Below are 25,478 nucleotides of genomic sequence, written 5' to 3'. Positions count from 1 at the left end.
CTATGAGGAGCTGGCACAGATACTGCTCCTTTCCAACTTGTGGGGTAGCTGCGAGCCATAAGGGGGCAAGACATTGAAAAGCAAGTATGGTTTTGGGAAGGGCAGCAGCCCCACGTGGTGCGGAGCGAAGGAGAGCATGCTGGGCACCCGGGCAGTTGTCAGCTGTCCTTGTGGTGGTGAGTAGTATCCCATGGCAGGAAAGGAAGCAGAGAGCTTTCTTGGCATCAAGCGAGGAGCCTTTCAAGAAAAAAAAGCATAGTCTTAGGTGAATCAGTATGGACTTTTACTTAGATGAAATTTACAATCAATCTTATTTGTTTCCCTGGTGCTCAGTAATTAAGAAAAGTTTAGAAAAGCAGACTTCCTAAAACTCAGTGGTGTGTTGTCATCCAGCACACAAAGCAAAATACCCTTTTTTCTAGCCATGAAAAAACTCCTGTCAGGGAAAGAGTCTGTGTGGCAACCTGAAAAATAACAGTCCTGGACTGCTGAAACATAGGTCAAGGGCAAAAAGTGCTGGTCAGCCTAACCAAGGCTGGATGTTGTAAAGAGATACTGCCTGTAAAGGAGCATGGCTTTGTGCCTGCAAATGTCTTAGGTCCTCCTTTTCAGGAAATTTCTGATAATAAAGACATTTTGAATCAAAGTATGATTTACAGGGAAGTGACTGAAGCAAAATGGGGAAGGACCACCCTACAAGAGACAACTCACGGAATATTTACAAAACAGGTTTAATTCTATGAAGAAATGTGTTATTTTATCAGTGGATTTATGGTGCGATTTCTTGCCATCATATTGCCAGTTTTGTCTTTTCCAGTGCTCTTTCTCTGGGATAGTCCCATGGTGAAGTGATTGCTTGGTGAAGTGATTACTTCGTGAAGGACAGCTGGCTCTCCTTCAGTGGCTTTATACAGAATGTCCAGTACTCACTGTGATATCTGACTTGGGAGCAGGAATGAAATCAGCTTCTGTCAGATGCTGAAGGCCACCAAAGTTGCCAAATTTTTCATGTTTCCTCCACTTTGCTCTCTGATTCTGGAACCAGATCTGGATAAAGGGAAGAAAGAAAAAGTACAGAAATTAACAGAATATGAAGGAGGAACTTCTCACAGCCAACTACTTTCCCTAAGCTCTGAGCATCAGAAAACATTGACCTCCAGCTCAGCAGAAGGCCAAACCTAAATTAAACCACTGGGTTTGACAGAGCACTTTTCACACTTTGCATAGCATATGGAATCTCTGGACTACCATGATACCCTGTTTTCTACTGTGTCTCACAGAAAAAATAGAATCATTCTGTTCAAGGAAAGACAGCATTGCAGGTTTTCCGGGTTTCTCTGGGGAGAGTACAGATCCTTCTGTGGTCAAAGCTGTGCAGTGGCCAATGCACACAGCATTCTGTTTTCCCTAGATGGTGTGACGTTTCATGACAAAGCTCTTCCACCCTGTTTCCAAGTGGATAGACTGAGAAAAGATCCACCTAGATTGTTGCTGGACTGCAATAAAAGTGTGTCATCAGTGGTGACGTAGTAACAGGGTTCTACCTATATTTAGCTGGTAGCATTTGGAAATTCACATAAGGGTCCTAAGTGAAAGATCCAAGGGGATCACTCGGCAATCTAAGTATGTTGTCTGCCATCTCTTTTGCACTGGAAAGCAGACAACTAGTTTTCTCCAGGGAGTTTCTTTCATCTGTCAGCTGATTTGACCAGTCTGCCTTCTGGCAGAGGCATAAATGTATTTATTGTGCAGCTGCATCTTGCTGCACTGCTGTGGAAAGTTGAAGCCCTTTTTAGCCCTCTTCTAGCTTGCTAAGGGACTTGCTGTTTGAATGTAAGCAAGTGGTTCACATGAACACAAAGTGTTAGTTGTTGAAGCCAAGTGCTATTGGATCTAAATACATTTTAAGCCAAATAATGAGCAGCTCAGTTATTTCTGCATCTCTCACCCAAGAAGTAATGGGAATGTCAGGAGCCCTTTGCTATATTGCTGATATTTAGCTGCTATATTGCTGATAGTTAGAAGTATCTGGGGTGACTGAGAGGACAGTTTTGTTTATCTGGGTTTGCATGTGTCTGAAAACTGCTTAGTCTGTACAAATTTCTCTATTCCTTTTCTACCATGCAGGAGTTATATGGTGAAATAGCACCATTTAACACTCACATAGTGATATAGGGCAGAGAGGGCACTCCAGCCAACATTCAGTCTCTGAAGTGCTCCTTCTAAAATCTGCACATGGGATAAAGTTCTCACTTCATAGACTTACTTTTTTAACTAAAGGCAAAGATTTTAACACTTGTCAGACCAAACTGCTCTTTTTTTTTTGCCCAACCAGCTCTCTAGCACCCTTACATCTAAAATGATTTCTCAAATACCCAGCATGAGTTCTACTTATTGTGTTTTAAACCTATTCCTCATGCTCAGTCTACTGTAGATTTCATAACTTTATCAACCAAATACACAGAATCATGGAAACATAGACGGGAATGCATTTTTTAAAGAAGATCTAGTGCCAATGCTTCTGCTGTGGGCAGGGACATCTTTCACTAGACCAGGTTGCCCAAAGCCCCATTCAGCCTGACTTTGAACAGTTCCAATGATGGGACACCCACAACTTCTCTGGGCAATCTGTTCCAGTGTCTTGCCAATCTCACCATAAAGAATTTCTTTCTCATACACAAAGTAAATCTACGTTCTTTCAGTTTAAAACTGTCACTAATAATCTCACCATAAAAAGATTAGTTTGGCAGTGTCTATTTTCATGAACCAGTGCTGATAAACATAAATATGCTATCTTTTCTTTAACTCTCCATTAACAAGTATACAGTCCTTTTCACAGTTTTGCCAAAAATCAAAAATCAGTCATTGTCTCGTTGTACTGTTTACCCTTTAAATACTAACACAACATTAAATTTCTTCAAGGCTCCTGGAATGGGATGTCTTTCGTGCTCCAGAACTGAATAAATACCAACACTGATGACTCAAAACGCTTCTCAAGCAGCTTTTTCAGAACCACTGGAGGTAAGTTATTTAGATGTGTAGATTAAAAAATATTTGTCTGTAGCAGCTGCTGTTGAATATTATTCTTATAGTCAGAGTTCCCACCTTACCTGACATATTTCCAAGGATAGAGCAGAAATTATGACTGAACATCTTTGCATTTATGCATTATCCTTGACAGTTCTACTGTTTCTATAAAGTAACAGATCAATATAATTGATCACTTTGGGTTTTGTTTTTTGTTCTTAATTGACTTTTATTGAGTTTTTGATTCTTAATTTTTCTGACCAAAGTTTTTGCCTGCACCCTGCTGCTTTGCTTATTTATTTTTTATAATTTCTTGTTTCTCATATTTACTCATACATGATTCTTAATTTTTTCTGTGTAACACCTGCAGTTATACTATTTCATCTATCCACTTAAGCTGTTCCACAGCAATCATAACTTTTTTCTTGATTGCAGGATTTTTCACTGTTATAAAGGGTCACAGAATATGGTCAATGAATTATTTGGTCACCAAATGGTTGTTCACTTACTTTTTTGACTGTTAAGTTATATTTCTGAGATGATTTGACTTGTCAAAACTATTATTTCAAAGTAGCAAGAGCAGATGCAAATTCTGTGTGCTATTTGACTTTGTCAGTCAAAACTATAACTTGTAAGTTGAACCTAAGTTACTGCTAATTTTTAGTTCTGTGGCTGATTTCCCTTTATCAGCCAGGATGAGGTCAAAGACAGAATTTCCTATTTCATGTATAACACTCTCTGAATTGGGAATTTGCCCTTCATACATGAGGGACTTTTTACTTCTTTCATTTACATCTCAGGTTGATGTTGCCCATAATAACACTTTTTTTTTTTTTTCCTATATAGATTAATTTTTTTAAAACAAAAACAGGTCCAGTTCTTTCATGTTATTCTTAGTTCTGTGGAGAACACTGACTGGCAGCCCAGCTTGTGTTTAATGCTGTTCAAAATGCATTGTTGGTGTACTGGCATTGCTAATGGGCATATTGTGGCAATGCAGGTCTAATTCTCCCTGTCTCCCTGTCAATGATGAAGAAATATTATCATGGCTAGTCAATAGTTTCAGTCTTGTCATAGTCAATAAACAGCTCTGTGTTGAACTTTGATTGTTAGAGAGGGATATATGCAGAGAAGTACACCAATGACTATAGGACTGGGGCAAGTGCAGAAACTGCCTCATGCAAAAATTATCACTACAGTGCCTGGTAGACAACACCAAATGCCAATACAGAGTACTCTGTATATTTTAATGTAGCAGATTTCCTACGCAGTAAGAATTTGGGGTCAATTTTTAGCTCAGGCAGCAACATTATATTACAACTGGGAGAAACCGGATTTTGCACACCGGATTATGTGCACTGAAATTATATCCAGCGCATTTATAGCCTGTGATATCAAAATACAGAACACTAAGAAGCACTTCTGTTTTGGAAACTATTCTCACATTTTGAGACTCTGTGGAAGATGGATGTGGATGACAGTTTCTACTGGATGAATGTTTGCCTATAAAAGGTTGATAAATGATTAAGAAATATTTCCATAAGTGGCTGCTCTGTTGCCACAGAGTCCAACAGGTTGCTCATAACCATCTGTAACTCCTATTTGCTATGTGTTTAATATACTTAGAGCTCCTGTTAACCCTTTGATTAATTCCATTTGGTTAGTCACAGCTGGGTGACAAATACTTCATTCCCTATTTGTAAAAAGAGAACAGTGATACTGGCCTGTCTGTAGGGTAAGAGAGAGGTCACATACCTCATTAGCATTGCCACCCAGGCATAAACTATTAAGAATGCCAAATAATGAATGAATTGCAGTGAACATAGCCTTTTGGAGACACACTGTACCTGAACTCTGGCTTCTGGGAGGTTTATCTTTGCTGCCAGTTGATTGCGAATATGGACATCTGGGTAATGAGTCACTTGGAAAATTTTCTCCAGTTCCTGGAGCTGCTCAGCTGTGAATGTCGTCCGGATTCTTCGTTTCCCTTTCCTCTCAGCTGTGAAAAACAAGGAAAGATGTATTACTTTTTACAGGAAAAGGCTACAGGACCACAAGAAGATTCAGAGATGCAGCACTTTCTGTAAATTTCTCTGCAGCTGGGATGGCATCTGCAACACCTTCTAGACATGCTTATCGTAGGTGACTGGCTCCTGGCATTCTCTAGCAGACAATGTGAATGAACTCCTTTGTCATTAAAGGAATGAGTCAAAAGTGTCCATTTGCACTGCTAATTCCATGGTTCCACTACACATCAACAGCTACAAACGCCTATGTATTTTAACCACAGTTGCCATGCAATGAATTTGTCACCAAAGTTCTTCAGTTTTGGACCAGCCATGGACTGGCTGCTGTTCTCTTCCCATACCATTCGTACAGCAGCAGGGATAGCTAGCTGTTTATCTTTGCAGTTGCAAAGAAAAGGTATTTTTCTGACTGCACCATTTTGGTGTGGGAACTTTCTAAACAAGCTTAATTTAAAGAACTTAACCTTAAGAATAAGGTCTTAAAGCCCATGTGGAAGTTTGGGTGCTATGAATTCCTAAGGTGACTCCTAGACACTGCTTCACCTGTTGTGATTTGATCACAAAAAGTACTTCCCTCAACACTCCTATAGTGTTTTGAAAATGCCCTCCTACACCAGGATATTTTATTCAGATCAAGAACTCTGTATAGCACTTGATATAAGTTAGAATGAGGTCTTGGTTGCTCCAAAATTATGCCAAAGGTCTTGCAAGAAGAGGAAAAAGAGCTGCAGAATGTGGAGTTCAGCCTCATTCAAAAGTTGGAATCTTCTCTGATGCACAAATGGAGTATCTTCCATTGACAGCACAAAAAGCCACACCCCAAGCACTGCAAATCACAGGGGTTTTTCTACTGAGCTCGGAAAACTGCATCTCATAGGTGCATAAAAATTCTAATACTTTTTTAGTGCCTGTGATGAGCCTGCTACTCAGTGACCTGAAGTAATTGTCAATGAAACCATGTTGTTAGAGAAAATTGCTATTCTGAATGGCTGCTTTTGGTCTTCCACTGTCTGATGACAACTAGCAATTCATACTGTGTAACTAGAGGCATACTCTTTCTAATGGGAACAATTAACCAGACAAGGTTAGCTTAGCCCTCAAAGAGACTTGGTACCTTTTCCCCATTTTGTTCAGCCATTAGCATCCTTTGGAGGGCTAGAACAGTGGAAAGGTAACTAAACACCTCGGCTAATATGAAGTGGGCTCAGTGCCAACCAGAAAATGATATTTTTCATTCTGTAATCAAAACCTCATTGTGACTGTTGACACAGAAAACAAGGATTAAAATATTCTGTTCATCAACTCGGTAGGAAGGAACCCAGACACGATTACCATTGTGAATATTTAATATTTTCTAAACCTTTTGGGGACTTTGAAAGGAAACCAGTCATGAAAGAATAACTGAGCAGTGTCATTTATCATAAACACTGTCAATACTACAGTGTCTCAGAAACCGCCTAATAAAGCTGATGTCCGACACAGTTAAATCCATATCATTCTACCAGCCTATCAAAGTACTACTCATTAAACTGCAGCACTGGCATCAGACCCAAGAGAAAAATGTTATTTCCACTGAATCTTACTGGCATTACTGGGGCAGAGATTTGAAATGAAAAATATTCATGTATGTTTATGCTGAAGGTATAAAGGGCATCTTCTCTTAAGAAGCCCTGATTACATTTACTTCAATCTTCTCAAAAGATTACTATAAAGAGAGTTCATTGCTTTATGCAAGAAAAGAGAAATATCAGTGCTGACAGTGGAAATCTGAGGACACTAAGATTCTCACCCTGTAGATGAGATAGGGTTCCCAGTTCATAATGCTGTTTCTTGTTTGGAGGATTTTCACCTTGCATTTACTATATAGCTTACTATATTCTGTCCTGCTGGTACCTGAGAAATGTCCAGGAATAGAGAACATGGCTTCAGAGGGAACAGCACATGAGTTTCTGGTGTCTCATACCAGCTTCTTGGATATGAAAATGACCCAGATAACTTGGTGATAAGCAAAATAAACTCCCTATCAGCTCACTCTAAATCTTCCACATTTTTCCTTCTGGAAAGGTGAACTGTATTATAGACAAGACTCTTATGTAAGGGGAGGGTCTGCACAGTGCTCAGAAGTATCAATCCTACTGAAACCAGACTTTGCAAAGCTGAAACTCATCAGATTGAACAAAATACAGTAACATGAGGTCAGTTATGGGCCGGTAGAGACTGAAGGAAAACTTTGATTTTGACTACATATGAAATTAAATTTCTAACAAAAAAGACTCCTGTTAACTAATCAAGGCTTTTGCCAGCCAGGGAATATAGAAAAGTGTATTTTTTTCAATAAGTAATCGGTCGTTCTATTTTTAATTGTTTTAAAAACTATTAAGAAATGCAAAAAATCTGTGACTCTATGTTAACATTCTCTCTTGCAAGATAAAACTTTTTCTGACTGTAGCTTTGATAGTTCCGCTTGCCTTGGGACCTCAGCTTAGAGATCCCATAGCAAACAACAGCATTCAGAATTACAGTCTAATAAAGAATGTGGGTGGAAGATGTAAGACTAGGAAGTGTTGGAAGTGTAACTTTGGCTTTTCAAATGTGGCTCTAGAGTCTCTAGGGAAATAAGACTCTCTCTGAGTTTCCTGAGCTATTTTTTATGTAAAAGCCAGGGATATTCAGGTGTGCTTTTATGCTCTCTGAAAGACATTTGCAGGTTAGCTGGCTGCTGAAACCAAGCCTGAAAATACAAGGCAGCTAAATATGTCAGCATTTTCAGATGCTTAGAGATACAGCTGTCTATACACTGCCTTACTGTTGACATTGGAAAGGCCAGATTCTCCATGCTGATAAAGCAGTATAGCTCCTTTAAATTCAGTATCAGGCTCGTTTGTCCTCTGCAGATCTGCTTTATTACTAGGTCAGACTTGGAGAAAGTTGGAACATATGAACTGTGTAGAAATAGAGATTCCTCTTCAAGATGCACAGTGGAAGGACGAGATCAATAGCTACAAGTTGCAGCAAGGAAAATTCTGGTTATATAACAGGTAAAAAATGTTTTCATCATTAAGGTTGTCTGATACAGGCCAGGAGAGGCTGTGAAGTCTCAGTCCTAGCAGATACTCTGAACTTGACTGGTAAAAAGCCTAAACCACCTGATTTAAGCTGGCCCTGCTTAGACTTGGGGTTGGGCAGGATAGTCTCCAGAGGCCTCTCACAACTTATTTTATTACATAATCTCTGACCTCCAAATAACCACATGAAGTAAAGCCCCGCCCCCCTATCACTCCTTCCCTAAAAAGTAAGGGAGCTTAGGGCATTAAGGCCTTAAACTAAGCACAGCTCAAAGCATCTGATTTACAATTGCTTATATACACAGTTTTAGCTTAGCATATTGCAGCTTATATCCACTGTCCAGTATGACACAGTTCCAAGAAATTCGAGGTATGAGCAAATCAATACAGATAACTACTGCTTGTAGAAGTCTGTAAACATTTGCAGTTTGTAAAGTAAAAGCTGCACAGCAATAATGCTATACTTGGGGCAAATTTCTTCTGGACTACATTCTGTTGTAGGCAAATCAGTTATGGTCCACCTTGCACTGCTGTTTCTTAGATGTGTATCTGAACCATCTAAAAAAATGCTGCCTTCAGGGAGATCTCTGCAACTGCACCCCCCATTTGCACTTACCCCAGTACAGCTATGACTGTGTCAAGCCTACTTGGGACATAAACTGGAGGGACAAAGAATTAAAAATGCAGGAGAAGGGCTAGAAATCAGTGCTAGCACATATTTGCCTTGAAGTAGGTAATCTAGGTAGATGAAGCTTGGTGGGATCAGTTTATCTTGCTGCAATCTTCTTTGACATTCCTGGACATACACCCTCTCACAGTATGTGACAGCCAGTTCCAAAGATTCTGCTTCTTCTTTGACAAGAAGAAAGCAGTTACATAAGCAAACAAGTGGCTTTAGCTATATGTCCTCAGAAATACATTTTTCTCTGTGTAACAAAGTTGACTCTATCATTTGTTTCTCAGAAAGAAACTCAAGTGTGTTGAAATAGAGCCTCGTATCTGGTTAAGTTCTGTTTCATCTTTTTTTGGTCTTTTTTCAGAAAAGTTCCTATCTATCTCTATCTCTATCTCTATCTCTATCTCTATCTCTATCTCTCTCTTCTTTGTAATTCAGATATGTGGGTCTCCCAGCCAGTTCCTTCTCATGGCTTTTCTGAATGTTGCTTTCTTGTGGTGACATTCTGCTCATAGCAGACAGCCCTATAGCAAAAACCTCCAGTTATTAGAGAGTGCTGATGGCATCAGGACAAAACCTGCTTGTCTGTGTACAGGGATGTGCTCATGGTAGTCCCTCTCCTAGTTAAAGTGGTGGCTCGTGGCTTTCAAAAGAGCTTGTGCTGCAATATTTAGGCATGAGTATTCCAGTGTGGCTAATATTTATTAAAGTGATTTTTCAGCCTAAGAAGGACTCGCATAGCCAATGAGACTGATCCTAATTGGATGGGTACAATGTGCTCCAGATAGAGCCTCCTGCTAGGGAAACACAGTGTTTAGCATCCAGCTGCTGCCTGTTCAGGCATTGCTCAAGTTACTTCAGAGAAGCATAACTTGAACTTTTAAAGTCTTGACCTCCTCCCTTCAGTCCAAAACTCCTTCCTATAGAGTTGCCTCCACCCTGGTGCTGAGTACCGTGCCTAATCACCTGACAGCACGACTGAAATGCAGAGCGGTTCAGACTTCGGGGGGTGTGAGCAAGAGTGCTAAAAATACCAGGCTAGACACCTCTTTAAGCAGGTTGTACAGTGGCGGTAAGGGGAGTTTCTAAAGTCTGCTTGTCAGAGGAGTTGGCAAGGAGTAGACAGTATGTGTGAAACCATTCATGCAGACAGATTGTTGTGGAAGATCGTGCTCACCATCAACCTGAGCCCCTGGCGAATTGAACCTTTCCTGTCTGCCAGCAAAGTGAAGACAGTGTTTACAAATGCTGCTGCATGAAATGGTGGTGTGCATAACTCTGGCACAGCCAGTGGTCAGCAAAATATCTGAAGGGTGAAGCAAATCATCAGGTCTGTACCTAGGCCAAAGGGCCTGCACCTTCATGAACTCCTTCAGGCCAATATGGATTTGGGGTAGATGCATGTGTAGGTTTCCTATGCAGCTAAATCTCAATCTTGACACATTCACTCCAGCGAATGTTTGCCACAGTCAAACCTCACCTTAAAAGCAGTGGCCAGCCTAAATCAATAATGGTTCTCACCAAAGAAAACAGGTTCCCCACCACTCTCCCCACACTCTCTGGTCCAAGACCCTTATGAGAAACCAGCCATTTGCAACAGGGAGAAAGCTGAGCTTATTGGAAGTTGCACAGACAGCCTGCTTTTTTCTTTATTCCTGCTTTTTGTGGTTATTTGTACCTGTGAACATCTAGACACCAATCAGGAATGTCTATTTACATCCCTGCCTCTGCTATTTCCCCTTTAAGTATAAAGGCCTTGATAAAACAGTAGGTAAAAGACCTGCCCTCGATTTCAAAGAACAGTAATTAACAGTACCATATCCTGGGGCTTTAATGAAAAGTTCTAGGACAGTTTTGGAGAAGCCAATAAATACTCATGAAGACCTTTGAAATAAACTAATCATGATGTGCCATCAGCTTTACAAGTGGTCACATTACACAGATTCGACTAGAAGGAACAAATTAACCTCTGGGTCCTGTGTAATGTACCCTTTGGATCAAAAATTCCTAGGAAAGAAGGGGCTGCTTGAGGAAAGCATTGAATATTGACATTTGCTTTAAATAAATAAAACTCCAAAACCCATGAAAAAACAACAGAAAAGGAATTTATTATAGTCCCCAGCTGTTGACAGCTTTGCTTTATTCAGTGGTTATGGGTACCAGTGAGACTTCTATGTAAACGGAGTTTGAAGGGTGAGAGTAAAGGATTCAGGTTTTCATTTAATATCCAGGGTGTCATCATAAACAGTCACTCTTCAAAGAGGGAGAAAAAAAAAAAAGAAGAATCAGGCTTCAACAATACCTCAACTAAACCCATCAAAACAAGGTCAATGATCTGGGGCATTTCCAATTGTATATAGAGGAACGCTGCACTTTAAAGACAGAGTGCTGCAGGGACTATTCACACAGATAAACAAAAGGCTAGTAAGACAGCTAATGGCAGCCAAATTATATATATGGGCATTTCTTTGTTTTCTCCTGCTTTTCCTTTTCATTTAAAATGGTTTCATTTTTTTTTTCTGCAGGACAATACGATGCTTGTGCCCTTTCTCATAGTCGTATTGGTGTATTCTGGGCAGCCAATATTTATCTGGGATTGTGATTGTACAGTGCTTCATTGTCTCTTGAGTGTTTCAAAAATGCATTAAGATAAGTCAGCATATTGGGGAAAGACTGTTCTGTGAGAGATAAACCAAGCTGTTTCACAGGGATACATGGATTTGACCATATTGTCCACAAATGAACAGTACTAATTAATTTATGACTTCAGAGAAAACATAAACATTGAGCTAAGGATGTCTGCAACTGGCATCAGTACAGAGGGGATATAACTTACACTGGAATTCCTCCAGAACTGAGATTATCTCTATACTTTCTGTATCTTTATGAAAATTGCCACCAGAATTCATCAATGTGCTTTGGGATCACAGATGCTATCATAACAATAAAACAATTAGATTAATAAAAAGATCCCTGAGCTCCCAGTCAGCAACATGCAGAGGATTTCCTGTGGAAATATTTGGGTGATGTTGACTCATTAGGGCAGCCTCCTCTACAGCAAATAATGAAGACACGAGCTGTAGGAAATAACATGAACCTCTGAACTATGTGTGGTTCACAGCCTGAACACCTCAGTTTCTGGTGGAATTAGGAGCTTTGTTTATTGAAGCATGACCTATGCTGTCCTTAAATTATTGCCCAGAGAAGAAATCCCACAAGACCGGATGTCCACCAGTGTCTGAAGGTGATGCTGCTACTTGGCTTCTCCAGGGCACTGACTGCTCCTTTGCTTGATCAGAAGACTGGAACCATTATCTGTGTGCTGGGCACACACACAGTGCCTTTTGGATGTAGTTACAGTGCACACTTGCCCAATGCATACAATCAGACCCAGCACGTGTAAAAGACATTGCAAAATGATTGCCCAGGAGGATCCAAACTAGGCTGGGATCTTGTACTTGGCAATCTCCACCAGGAGATGCCGCAGGTCAGGCAGGCATGAGGGTATGTTATCCTCTCAGGCTCCAGTGCTCCACCCTTCTGAATTGGCCAGCCAGTCCCAGGGAGGTCAGACAGAGCAGAAACAAGTAATTAAAAGAAAGTGGGAGCACAGCATTTGGGTGTTTACACAGAAAGGTTGATGAGAGACTGACCAAAGACCACAAGGGATCGCCCTGCTTGCTCTGAAGTTTTGAATACCTTGTCAGTGATGGTGGTTGCACATGGCAAAGGGGCTGCAATAACTCATCTCACAGAAGCTGGCCCAAAGAGTCTGAACCTGCAGCTCCAAAGTAAGGCCTTCCTTAGAATGATCTCCTTCCAGAACAGACTTTATCAAAGCTGTTTCTCCTTCTAAAACAGGCTTTATCAATGCTGCTTTCCAAAAATCCAGGTTTTGTGAAAAGGCTGATGAGCTTTTCATGCAGAGGACCACAAGTGAAAGCATTCAGTGTTCAGAATGAAGGCACTCAAATTCAAATAAGGGTTTATAGCAAAACTAAATGGCAGTGTCAGCATGTCTCTAGCATATGAGGGCTCTTCTTTTTTTTGCTTACAATGCAGCCTCAAAGTTCAAAGTACAAGAGGCATTGCTTCCTGCAAGTGGTTTGTGATAAGGGCATAAATCTATTTAGCTTAAATGACATTGCATTTCTAAACCGCTTAGTGGCAGAAGCCATTTTGTGGAAAAAGAAAACTTTAGGGAATTGTGAAAGGATTTCCTGGAAATACGCTCCAAATCCCTACTCAGGGTCACAATCAGGGTGCTCTTGCTATCTCAGGCCACATGCCCATGAGGGAGGCTGTTGTCGAAGCCTCCTCCTCACCTTTCTCCTTCTATACAAAGTAGCACCAAAGCCCAGCCCTCCTGCCTCCAAGGTGATTGTAAAGCACACCTGATCTCTTCTATTCCCTGACAACTAAATAGATCTGTGTGTCTGGATAGAGCCCAGGACCCCTCCTCACAAATCATGAAGGTGTTTTACATCAATAGATGTGTGCTGAGAGAGAGAGGTGAGGGAATACCAAGGGCTTCTGATGTCTTTTCACATCAGAAAGGTCTCCTACTGCTGAGGCTGGTGCTGTTCCTCTGCGTGCTTATAGGCATTGATGGTGTGGTTGTGAGGAAGGTCCTGGGGACACCTCCATGGATATGAAATGGGCATTTTGGACTGCCAAAGTGCCTTGTCAGAGGTCCCATAACTGACCTGTAGCTGCCATGCCAAGAGCACGTGTGAAGCACCCCACAGTTGACAGGTGCATAAACAGAAGTTAATTTGCTATTAGCTTGATCTGTCAGCAGGACTAGACTGCCTCCAGGGATGATGCAGCCTACCCTTCCTGCAGGTGTTGTTGCTGCTGACTTTGTCTGAGAAAGGTTTCTCCTGCCACAGCCAGAGGCAGGAGAAAAAGAGCTGCCAACATTTCCCCCATAATGTAAAGTGGAAAAAGGAGGCTGAAACTTGAGATACAGGAAAGTATTTTAAACCCGGCCTCCAGCTCTCTGCTAGGAATGACACAGTGCATGATCTGGATCCAAAACATCATTGTTTTCATACCATGGGGAAAAGGTCAATCCAGTGCTTTAAGATTATCCCTCTTCCTCAGCCAGTTTCTATCAAAGGGTCGGCAACTGCAGGAACCAGTAGCCTAGAAAATGGCAGATCATTAAACCTCTGCTTGGCTTCAAAACCTCACTGCAACCAGGGAACAGAAGAATTTTATTTTAAATGCCTTTAAAATACATGTTGCCATTGAAGGGGGCTGCTCATATTGGCTCAGTTTTGTGCAGATAATTACATGCATCCTCCCCTGCTTTACTCATGAGGCTGGTACCCACCATGGTGCTAGTCAATGAAGCTAAGTGCCAAGTCAAGATAGCCACCTCCCAGCTACGGTGTGGTCCTCCTGGCTGGAGACTCCCTCACATGTGAATATTCTACTTATATACTCAGAGGCAACTCCGAGAGCCAGATACATATAGACCTGGCTTTCTGTGAGGAGGCAACATGATTTAGCCCTGCTGTCATGAGCTGTGTGCAGCTTATAGGGTAGAGGAAAGCTAAAATTTCCAGTTATCTTACAAGGCTTCTCCCTGCATCAAAACTGATGGCTGTCTCATGCCAGAGGAGGAGGTGACAGCAGCTTGTCACAAGACTCATGTATACCATGGCAGCAGTGGCAGAAACAAGGATTTTCTTTCAAATGTATGTCACAGAAAGTGTTGTTTCTCCTGCCAGCTTGCAGAGTATGAAGCAGGGATGATGTGTGGATCACAGGAAAGCCAGCTGAGTAACTCTACATCTGCCAGCTTCAATGGACTTAAATGAAGTGCCTTCTTTTCCCTTGAGAAAATAATAACAAATTATGCAAAAAACACCTTTCTGCTGCTGCTGGAAACTTGTTTTATGGAGTGTAGTATGAATGTCTGTATTCACTTTTCCTCAAACTCAAAGAACTTAGAGGAATTTTTGTCACATGCTGCTAATTAACTGCCATCTGTCTGTTAGGAACGTGTCTTGTTCAGGTACTATGTATCCTGCTTAGCCTAAAGTCTCTGTGCAACATACTGGAAAAGGATACTTGTGTTGTCCATTGCTTTGGCTAAGAGATAGACCACTGTTTTTCAGTGCTCATAACTAATTAAATTAGCAGATTCACCAACATGGCCAGAATTGAAAATTGTTCCTGACACATTCTGCCAGATCTATTGCATGTCGCCAGTTTGCCTATGTGCATGCTGATGACCTCTTCATCACCTGTACAGTGGGTCCAAGGTGTACAGGACACATTGAGCTGACTCGGCTTATTCACCAGCTTCTCTCCCCACATTGTGCAATGCACATTTTCCAGGAAATGGGAGTTGCACAACCCTGGCAGTGAGGCTCAGAATGTGGTAACTCCTCACAGCCCAAGCAGGAGGGAAATAAACACCCAAAGCAGTCCCTGCTTTGTACCTACATTGGTAGAGTTGGTAGGACTGAACTGGAACTTTAGCTCAGATAGTGTGGCTCTTCAGTCTTTTGATGGCAAGAATGAAGAGCCATTTCTGTCACTCATCCAGGAGCTATGACCATCGACTGTGACTCAGCCAATGGAAACATTAGTGATGCTTGGTATCACCATGTACGTAATTGTAAGATAGTTGTGTTTTGGGGCATTGGAGGGGAAAGTCTGGATATAGAGGCACTCACCATGAAGTGGATGGTCCACTGGGAAACCACATAGCTGATCTTCCTCTTCCTCATGCTTTCTTTTGCCTTCCAGATGTTCACATCCTGCATCCTCAGCCAGGAGGGACACTGGGTTGGCAGCAGGTCTTCTGCAGTGAGTTGCCTGCACTCTCCTTGCTTTGGCCATGGGTGTAGCACATGTGGTGTGAAGAAGCATTTTGGCTGAAGGTAAGTCACAGTCAGACTGACTCCGGCTGCTGGAATCTGCGAAGGACACAGCACAAGACAACTTTGAATAAAGTAGCCACTGTTCAGTGCACCTTCCAGTTTGTGTGAAAAAAGTGGCCTGGATACTGTACAATTCAAACCTGATCATATTTAAAATGGCCCTAACCCTTCTGTGCTGTACTTCAATGTCAAGATTACCTCATGTTGCAGACATAGGATCTCGGTGAATTTGATCCCCAAATCTTGCCTGTTTTCTGCTTCCTTCCACCTTAAAACTTTCAATGGTTCTTATAAGAGATTTTTTTAAAAGGACTGTTACAATAAGGAGACATAACCAAAAGATCAAGAAATCTCAGCTTCCCTGTCAGTATCCGAATTAGTGGCTGCCTTTTTTGAAGAACCTGGAAGCAAAGTGGACATTGAGTTGCTCTGAAAATCTGTCGACAAGATTGCCATGACATTTGCTGGACTAAAAGCCTAGTCCTTTCTTAAATGTCCCTGTAGGTACATCTACCCTATAGGAAAATGGGCCAAAGTATAGACTAAAAAGTCAGTGTCTTCCCCAGTTCAGGTCCCTCTGTCCTTTCTTCTCCATCTGAGCTGCTGCTCTGATTAAGGCATTGGACAATTCTAAAAGCAGCCTTTGCCCAGGCTGTCAACATTTCCCCTCTGTTGTTGTGACAGGTGATGCTGGTGATATCTAGGAAGGTACTGACAGCCAACTCATCTTTGTGAAATCACCTGCATTCTCTCGTTACCAGGACAAACAGGAAAAGTGTGTGTTGGCCTATTTTCATGAAGTGCAGCTGTAACATTAGCTTAGATATGAGCATGGACATTATAAACAATCTCTAAGATAACCTCAGCAGCAACCAGTGATGACGTGTGCTAGGACACCTTATCCCAAGTGCTGAGGAAATTGGCCCCAGAAGCCACAATCTTTCTTCAGCCATGGTATTGCCTTATTACTGACACCATTATCTCAGTGTGTAGCAGGGGCACCACAAAGATCTTCCAGATGACTTCTCTGCCCTTATGAATGTAGTATGAGTTCTTATTCCTCCTTATAAATGTAAACAGACTTTGCAAAGCCATGCATTGAAATATACCACATTGGGAAGCCTTGAGGTTTACAGCAGTGGGCTGTCTGTGGCTGTTAGCATCCCAAGAGAATTATACCCCACTCTCCACCCCCCTTTCAATCCCTGATGCTGAATGTTTGATGTGCTGCCTTTGGTAGTTGCAATCATGGCTCAGTTGACTCTTCAGAGACAAGATATCTGTGTCTGTGCTGCTTCAATGGCAAACCTAGAATTTGCTCTAGTTCTCCTCCCACCTGGATTCGTTTGCTTGGAAAACCAGAGTAAAAGGCAACACATAAACATAACATACCCATTGGGGAATTTAGGTTTCATGATTTGCATGGCCTGGGAGCAAATATGACAATACAGGTTTGTCTGCTATTATTGCCAAAGAACATTAAAATCCTAATGTAATAATGGACTGCACTCTTGAGCAGTCTCCCACTAGACTCTGGGGTTTGCTGCACCTGTGGGTGGTCCCCTCTCCCTTCTCATATATAAATGGCAACAGATATGAACCCCTACAGGCTGTACTGGAAGAGGCTGCACTTTTTAATATACATTTTATGTATATATGTGTATATATTTTATATATATATAAATGTTGTCACGTCTGGCATTGGCAAAACATCTAACTTTTTAGACTTGTTAGAGATTTATTTTCTCAAACAAACAAGTTCTATTTGAAAGCAGCTTTGGAGCAATGATAATTATAACATCTGGAGACAAAGTACCCAAGTCTGATTCTGCCCTCGCAATAGGAATTTTACAGAGGGTTGACACTTGCGTGAAGAAAACCAGGTTGTAAGCACTCCAAAAATTAGCCAAAGCTTCATTTCAATAAAGAATAATTGTTCAAATGTTATCTATTTAAAATATCACCAGTCTTTGAGTAACCTTTTCACATGTCTTTATTCTTTACATACAAAAATTTTTCCCTGAGATGCTCACATGCCCCAGTGATGAGCACAAGTTACATATAAACATGCATGGAGCAATTACAAACTGAAGTAGAAAGAACAGGGGGGAAATGGAAGACAGTCCTAGGCAGATGGGAAAATGCCAATTCTCTGTGAACTAGTGAAAAGAATCTGTTGTTTGAGATCAAAAAAATATGAACCTCATAGATAGGCTGAATTAATCAAGGTGTTTTTCTGGAGGATAAGAGTGAAGGTAGATGATACTGAGTTTACAGAACATAGCTGAGAGTTAGGAGCCCCAATCCTGTTTGCATTGCAACCTTTGTTGTTGTTTGTTGTTCTGAGCAAGTAAAGAGACTGCCTGAAGTGGTTGCTCTATAGGCCAGCTTGAATTTTTTTTGGTACACATTCATGTGACTCCAGCAGGGAGCTCTGAAAAATAGCCATGAATTGGCATGGGGCAAAACTTCCTCCTGGGAATGTAGTTTTCTTTTTTTTATCTTCCCCAGGGAAGGCAATGATATTTCATTAGTTGAGCACAAAATGAGATACTTGTTACTGTCATGCACAGAAATTACTTTGACTTGTGGCTCAAAATAGTCTTTTTGTCTTGACTTTCAGTTGCATAGGAAAGGATGGACAATTTCAGCCAAGATAGTCGGGCTTCACTTTGAAAGCAGGAGGTTATTTCAGATGACCTAAAAGTTCCATTTAAGCTTTGTTGTGTAATCACCGGAGAGAGACAGACCTATGGGTGCACAAGGTTTATGATTTTAGGGTCTTACTAAGGCTGTGAACAGGGAAGAGTCTGTCACTGAGAAACAAAATCATCTTTGTGTTGTGCTGTTTTTCTGTTTCTTCTACATATTTTTCTTTCCTGATTTTTTGCTTTCCAGGTTTATTGGTTTTCCTTGTAATAGGTGGGGTGAATTTGTCTTATTGGCCAGATGGTATCTGTTCAGTTAAATTCCTTCAGTTTGTTTCCTCTTCAGAGATAAAGCTGGGTGGAGTGTTGCTAAAGGTGAACAAGCACCATATTGACATTTGTGTGCGGAGTGGTGGTTGTATTCCTATTAATTTGCATATCCTTAACATGATGGAGCATAACGTAGGCAGAATGACAAAATTACCCTATCTGTCACTGCTTTCACTATTAATTTTCCAGGTGTAAGACTCTCATCCCAAGCTTTCCCTGTCTTGATAAAAGATCTCCTGTTGGTGAAACCTCACTGTCAGAAACCAGGGGAGTAATGAACAATCACTTCAGATGTAATTTCAAGTACATTAAAATCAGGGTCCCAGGAATTTCTGAACAATATTTTTTTTTTTTTCCAGAAATAGGCCTGACATTCTTCTGTGTTTTAAATGAAAGAGTTGGCACAAGGGAGGAGATCGGTGCTCACTGGGTGTTTAATTGTGTTCCTTGCAAAGGCCATGGTTAGCTTTTCTAGGCATTGTGACAAAAGGTTGAGAGGAAAAGCACAGACTGCATACTAAAATGTCTTCTTGTCCATTATTTGTTTCTTAATTTGGTGAGAGGCTTTCAATGATTTCAAGAGGCTTCAACAACTGCAGCTTCAGGTCCTCTAGCTGCTGTGTTTATGGAGTGAACTCCCCTATGGCTAACCCTGCAACTGAGAAGCCAAATGCTTCAGAGAACACTGAACACTCCTTATTCCAAGTCCCACTGGAATTACACTCACAAAAACATATGAACTTAGGTGTCAGGTCCAGAGATCTTCCCAAACATGATCAAGCCCTAGCTTTTTCTGAGATGCTTGCACTGTACATCACAACATTGTTTTTGTCAGAGACTCAGAATAATTTGTTAGAAGCAACTTCTAGAAGTCATCTGGTCCCGTCCCCATAGATTTTCTTGGGAATTTTGGTTTGCACCCCTCATTTAGAATCATAGGTTGGAAAAGACCTTTAAAATCATCAACTCCAAACATTAGACTACCAAGTCCAAACATTTCTGACATTCTGCATCTTCTGCTCCCCTGGTCCTACCCATCTCCTCAGCTTGTAATAGCTAGATTTAGACTCTAGGACAAATGTGATCTTGGTACTGAGGCTGTCTACATCAGATGGTAATTTCTGGCCTCAGTGTTTACCTTATAGTAGCCTATACTGTGCCATATGGATCTTCCTGTCTCTCATATGAATCATGGCTTTGATCAGATAAATACCATATGGGACTGTGGGGAATGTTCTTAAAATCCATAGTAAGATATAATTAAGCCCTGACCTGTAGTACTTCCTTCTTTGCTGCTGCTGCTTAACTGTTATGAGAAAGCAGCTGGATTTGTAGCCCATTCTGGAATTTCCAGCAAGTTCCCTAGCTCATTTCAATTCTCTGATCTTGGCCAGCACTGAGCCATACTAGATGTGGCTGATTATTTACACAATTTTAAAATGACAGTGTTATGGCATGGAGCTGAACAATTTAGATGGAATACAGCAATTATCCCAAGATGTACAACACAGGGTATTGCACTTCTGAAATAAATATAACTTAGCTGAATAAATCACAGTTCTGCTCAGAAAGCAAAGAGTAACCAACTTAGGTGCCACATTCTCAGGTAAGAAACAGTGAAAAAGTTTTGTTTTCTTTTTTTTTTTTAAACTTCCTTGATCAATTCCAAAAAAAAAAAAAAAAAAAAAAAAAAAAGTACAACAGCATTTTGGAAGATTTCTACAGCTTTCCTGTTTTTCCACTTCCAGTAAAAACTAAGTGAATCTTAACTTGTATATACTGTTTTCATTACTTAATATTCTGCATCCCCTTAAGTTTATTAATCCAGTCTTGCTTTCTAGCAGGGGAGAGAAGAATCACTACATTCTCTTGCTACAGCTACAGTCTCTGGTGTGAAGGTGGTGAAGCAAGCCAAAGGCAAAGCCTGGTGATTCTGCCTGCATTGCTTTCAAGATGAGAAACCGACTGTGGGCTCAGATGAAGCAGCTTGGGATGAGACTGCACTGGAAGTGCAGTAGTGCCGTCCCAGGAACCCACCATGTCCTGCATGCACATTTATCAGACTCTTGTGCTTGCAATGGCCAAGACACATTTAGCTAAGACACACAAGGAAACTAGGCTTCAACATAAGGATTGTGACAAAGAATTAATATAAAGACCTGTGTCTGTTCCCAGAGAACACTGCACTGTTGAAATGCAGCTCTGTGGCATTGTTGTGAACAAACACTGAATTTTCGATGATATTTGTCTCACCTTGGATCCAATGGCACAAAGTGACTGCCACGGGCCCTCAGGAAAGGATGTTCAGCTCACAAAACCACACTGCTAGAGCTCACAGCAACATTTCTCCCCCTTCACAACCTGGCACCTGTGCTCCTTCAGCACATGGGCCCCACTGCACCAGCAGCAGCATCAGCCATGTCCTTTTCCACCCTTACAAACGACAAAGTTCTTGCTTCTTTCAGGACTGGTTGTCCAGTTCCAGTTGGCAAAAGCAGCTTAAGGAAACCTCCAAATGCTCCAGTCCTCCAATAGTACCAGTGGTGAAACAAGCAAGCAAAACTTGCCAAAGCCTTCAGCAACCTCATTTTATCTTTGAAACAGCTTTTTCTAGGAGCAGGAAGTGTCTCTCCAGATGACCTGGAGAGCTCCAGGTCAGAGCTCCCCAAACCCCAGTTATCTTATGGTTCTGGGAAAACCAGCAGAACCCTATCTCTCTTCCCCATACACAAGTTTCCATGGAAAGCTACAGTTACTGGCACGAAAGCAGCAGTGGTATATTCAGCCCCAATGCTGTGAGGTGATTGGTGGGCTGACTGCTACAGGGTGAGGAGACGAGTCACCTGTGTCATAAATGAATATAAAGAAGTCCAAATCTTGTGCAAAGCGTGACTGAGTCAGTGTTAGGGTGCTTAAATCCAACCCCAGTAACTAATGTTACACTACTGAGTAGTTTCCCTCACCATTAGGTCCTGTTTGCTTTCCAGTCCAGGTCGGTATCCAGTTTGGACATAAAAAGAGATGAAACTATGAAATAAGTAATGTTTTCTTGGACTGACAAGCTTTTGGAAAAAGACTCTCTATCCTTATTAATGGGTGGTTCATCAAGTGTCCTGGGAAATGTGATCCTGATCCAAGAAAAGATGCCTCTATAGTACAAAAAATAAAGTGTAGCATTAAGCTTTGTTGAAAGCATTTGAGTGAGAGGTGAGTGAAAATTTTGTGTCAAAACTACAGGTCATTTTTTGTTTAAGTGTATCTGCTTGTATACATAAAATATCTCTTTTTCATGGAAAATACAGATTGAAAAAGATGAAAAAATATTAAATCCAGAAAATGCTCGATGTTTTTCTTTGTTTAACAAAAAAAGACAATTTCTGTGGGAATAAAAGCTCACTCAAGGCCGGAGTAACTAAACTACGAAAACTGAAGTCAAAAAATGCACTTGCTTGTTTGCTAAGATCAAAGTCTTGCCAAGTTTTCTACTAGCTGTTTATATTTAGTTCATGAAAGAACCTAGTGTCTGCGATGATAAGAAGAAATGATTAAACATATTGGCTTTCTCTTTTCTTATTCCAGCAACTGAGTTCTAACACTCCTATAGCTACCATTACGCTTATGCTCCAGGGTGAGTGGTCAAATTTATCAGAAAAGGGTGCTGATATTAGATTTGGCTGTAATTCCAGACAACAGCCAACTCTTTATATAAGTGAAACTCAATTTTTTTTTTTAAGTTTCAGCAGTCTTAAGCTCGTTTCCGGAGTCTGAATACCTGTCCTTACGGCAGGCATTTGCTTGTCTTTGCCCTCGCTACCAGATAACAAGATTAATGTTTTTTTAAAAGGAAAGATGCTGTATTTTTTATAATAAGCACTGCTTACTGAAGAGAGCTACCTGAAATAACTTTTCAGGTTGTATACTCACCTCTCCAGTGCCATTGGGGCTTTATGATGTTCAAAACCCCAGTCCAATCTACTGCGAGGTTGAAAGCAAATTATTTAAAAAATATTATTTCAATATATATAATGAACGATTTGTACCTGATAAGGGAAATCCCAAATTCCTACAAAAGTTAAAGAATAAAAATTCTACATAATTAAACCTGACAGCCTTAGGGATCAAAAAGCAAGGAGCATTTTCATTAAGCATTATAACTGGTACTTACCAAAGGCCACCGGTGACCCTGCTTTTAGGGACGGAGGTCTCTCAGAGTAGCTATTTCTGTTCCCGGTTTCACTGTTCAAGGCAGTGCTGGCAGTAGGTTTCTTTAATATTTCCTCAATGGAAAAGGACAGGCTGGGCTTCCTCTGTCCAGCACACACCCGGGGGTCCGTCATGTTCCTGCCAAAGTGGCCGCGGGGCACAGCGTGCTGTGGTGCTGCCCTGGGTGTCGGAGCACCCCGAGGAACAGGCGGCTGGGATGGTGCGTGTCCCTCCCCACCCATGCCCGGGTGACCCGCGGCAGCGCCGGGAGGAAGAACAAAGGCGACCCGCAACTCAGCACATACGGCCGCCCCACGCTGCTGATCTCTCCGGGACCAGGACCTGCACTCCCTGCCTCTGGGGAAGGCAGTGTTAGAAGTGGAGGTCTTACCAACCTCACTCACTGCGGAGCGTTCCCCCTTGCCTCTCGGGTTTACAAAGCTCCGAACAGTCGCATGGCCATTCCAGGAGGAGGTGTGCTCCTTGGAGACCCAGGAGAAAAATGCCCTGCGAGGGGTTGCCTCTTGTTGGTAAATCCTGTTGTGGGGCAGTTATTTTCCTTTTCTGTTTTTAGGCAGAAACCTGCAGAAAGCCCACTGGATTTGTACCATTAGGGAGGTAAGAAAATAATTGGCAGGGCAAATACTTGTCCCTTGGGCCATTTACTAGCAAGAGACACAACCTGTAAATTTCTCTTTACAAGGAGGTGTCACATATGAAAAGCTTCCTCACCAGCACTTCCCAGGTTTTCCTTCAGCCATTCCTCCTAGCCATTAGCTTTGGTTCAGATTCTCTTTTCTTCTATTGTGAAAACCCTTTGAACTTTCCAAGCAGGTGCTTTTCAAGATCATCCCATCTTATCAGTCACAAGAGAAAAAGAGATGGCCCTTGCAACACTTGTAGCAATAGGAATTAGCGCCCTCTACCCCCCACCTATACTTCTAAAGAGAAAACATTATTTTGTTTCCATTCTGAACTATGAGGAAAGCTAGCTTGATAATCATACCACCAGTTGCTTCTGTCTCTCAATTAGGCATCCAGCACAGCGGGAGCTTTCCTGGCTAATGAGGGAGAATACATGTGATTCCACTCCTGAGCCACTTCTACCTTGTTGTTAATTTTTATTTTGGGAAGAATGTGGTTAAATCCACGCCTGTTCCTTCCCTCTCCCTCCCTCCGGGGCATTTCTTGCCTTCTTCTGTGACTGTCCCTCACCTTTTAAATTGCTATGGTCGTTTCTCACTTTCCTGCTGGTTCTTCTCTGTGCCTTCCTTATCAGGCTCTTATAATTGTATTGGCAGTCCCTGCCTTATTTGTCCAGCGAACTGACAATTCTTAAGCTGATATCCCATCATATGACCTTTTCATGGAGTGGAGACCAAAATTACTGTGTAACCAGGGGGCAATAAACCACACCTGATAAGATGAAAGGCTTTCGGCTTTTTCCAGATTCTAGATACTGGGAAAACGGTGGGGGTGATGAGGAAAAGAACAATGGAAGAGGTTCAAAATTATGCAGCCACTCGTGATGAAGAATATTTAATTATCTAACTTTATGAATCAAACTTCTGTCCAGGCAACAGGATAGATCAGTGAGCATCTTTTGCACTGATGACACACGTGGGGTAGAGTGGAAAGTGTTTTATTTTGTTCCCTTAGCATTCCCCTGCCGTTTCTACAAAGGAGGATCTTGTGCCTTCCTGGTTGTGTGATGAGGTGGCAGCTGTTGTGTGAGTGCAAAAGTTCTTTTGGCTCTCTCCATTAAGCAGAGAACATCTTCCCGTTTCAATCCCTGCCCTGGGGGAATGCCTCTCTAGCCAAGTTTCGTCCTCTCCAGCTTTGCTGCCAGTGTCTGTAATCCTGGCTGGGTACACAAGGAGGGAAGTGCCCCCCTTCTTCGTTTAGGCAGAATGAGAGAGCAGGTAAATTTATGGGCTGAGAACAGGTAAGCATGATGTTTGTATGCAGAGCGAAGGGAAAGAAAGGTACTCTGAATCCCTACCCTAGATAAAACCTGCCAGTTTAATAACAGGGTTTCCCTGTTTTCCTTGTGATTCCTGAGTCAAAACCCATGAAAAAGCACTCGGAGAAACCTAGTACATTTTTTTACAGGCACCCTACTTTCCCTACTCTATTGGCCTGAGGCACTAAAAAGGGAGCCATTCTTCTTGCTTTCTGGCTTCCTATAGAGCAAAACCTTACTTCTCAGATGCCTCAAGTTGAGAGTTCTTGACCCAGGCTTCACTGTATTAATTCAGTATATATTACAGTGTCTGAACTATCTGATGCTTACTGTGCTACCTTTTACCTGTAAGTTTCAGGCACAGGAAAAACAGATTTAGGGAGGTCTGTTTTTCAAGCCTCCTCTGCTGTCCATTTTTCCAAAGGATCTATATAAGTGCAGTAGTGAAGCCTATGGATTTCTCTGCTTCAATTTTTAAGTGAAACAAGGCCACATTTTCCTTTGCAATGGAAAACTTTGGCTTTGGTTTGTTATTAAGACCTAGGTGTCTGAGGGCTAATTTCTTGCTACAGGGGCAGGAGGGGAGGAAAAGAAGGATTTCACAGCAAAGTCTGATAGGTTCCAGTACTCCTTATGAGAG

The 25,478-nt window shown here is 41.6% G+C and overlaps 1 protein-coding gene across 1 annotated transcript; it reads right to left on the bottom strand.

Annotated features, from left to right (window-relative positions):
- ISX (intestine specific homeobox) lies at window positions 1–23,009 on the bottom strand (the record flags this gene model as incomplete). The annotated part of the gene is made up of 5 exons (XM_083860138.1): window positions 1–237; window positions 931–1,047; window positions 4,875–5,026; window positions 15,488–15,730; window positions 22,838–23,009. The coding sequence occupies 5 exons, from the start codon at window positions 23,007–23,009 to the stop codon at window positions 1–3; spliced, it is 921 nt and encodes a 306-aa protein (XP_083716264.1).
- Between the last annotated feature and the right edge of the window lie 2,469 nt (window positions 23,010–25,478).

The sequence above is a fragment of the Zosterops lateralis genome, assembly GCF_965231275.1.
Source record: "Zosterops lateralis genome assembly, chromosome: 4".
Taxonomy (NCBI): Eukaryota; Metazoa; Chordata; class Aves; order Passeriformes; family Zosteropidae; genus Zosterops; species Zosterops lateralis.
This window is presented reverse-complemented; position numbering and strand designations above follow the sequence as displayed.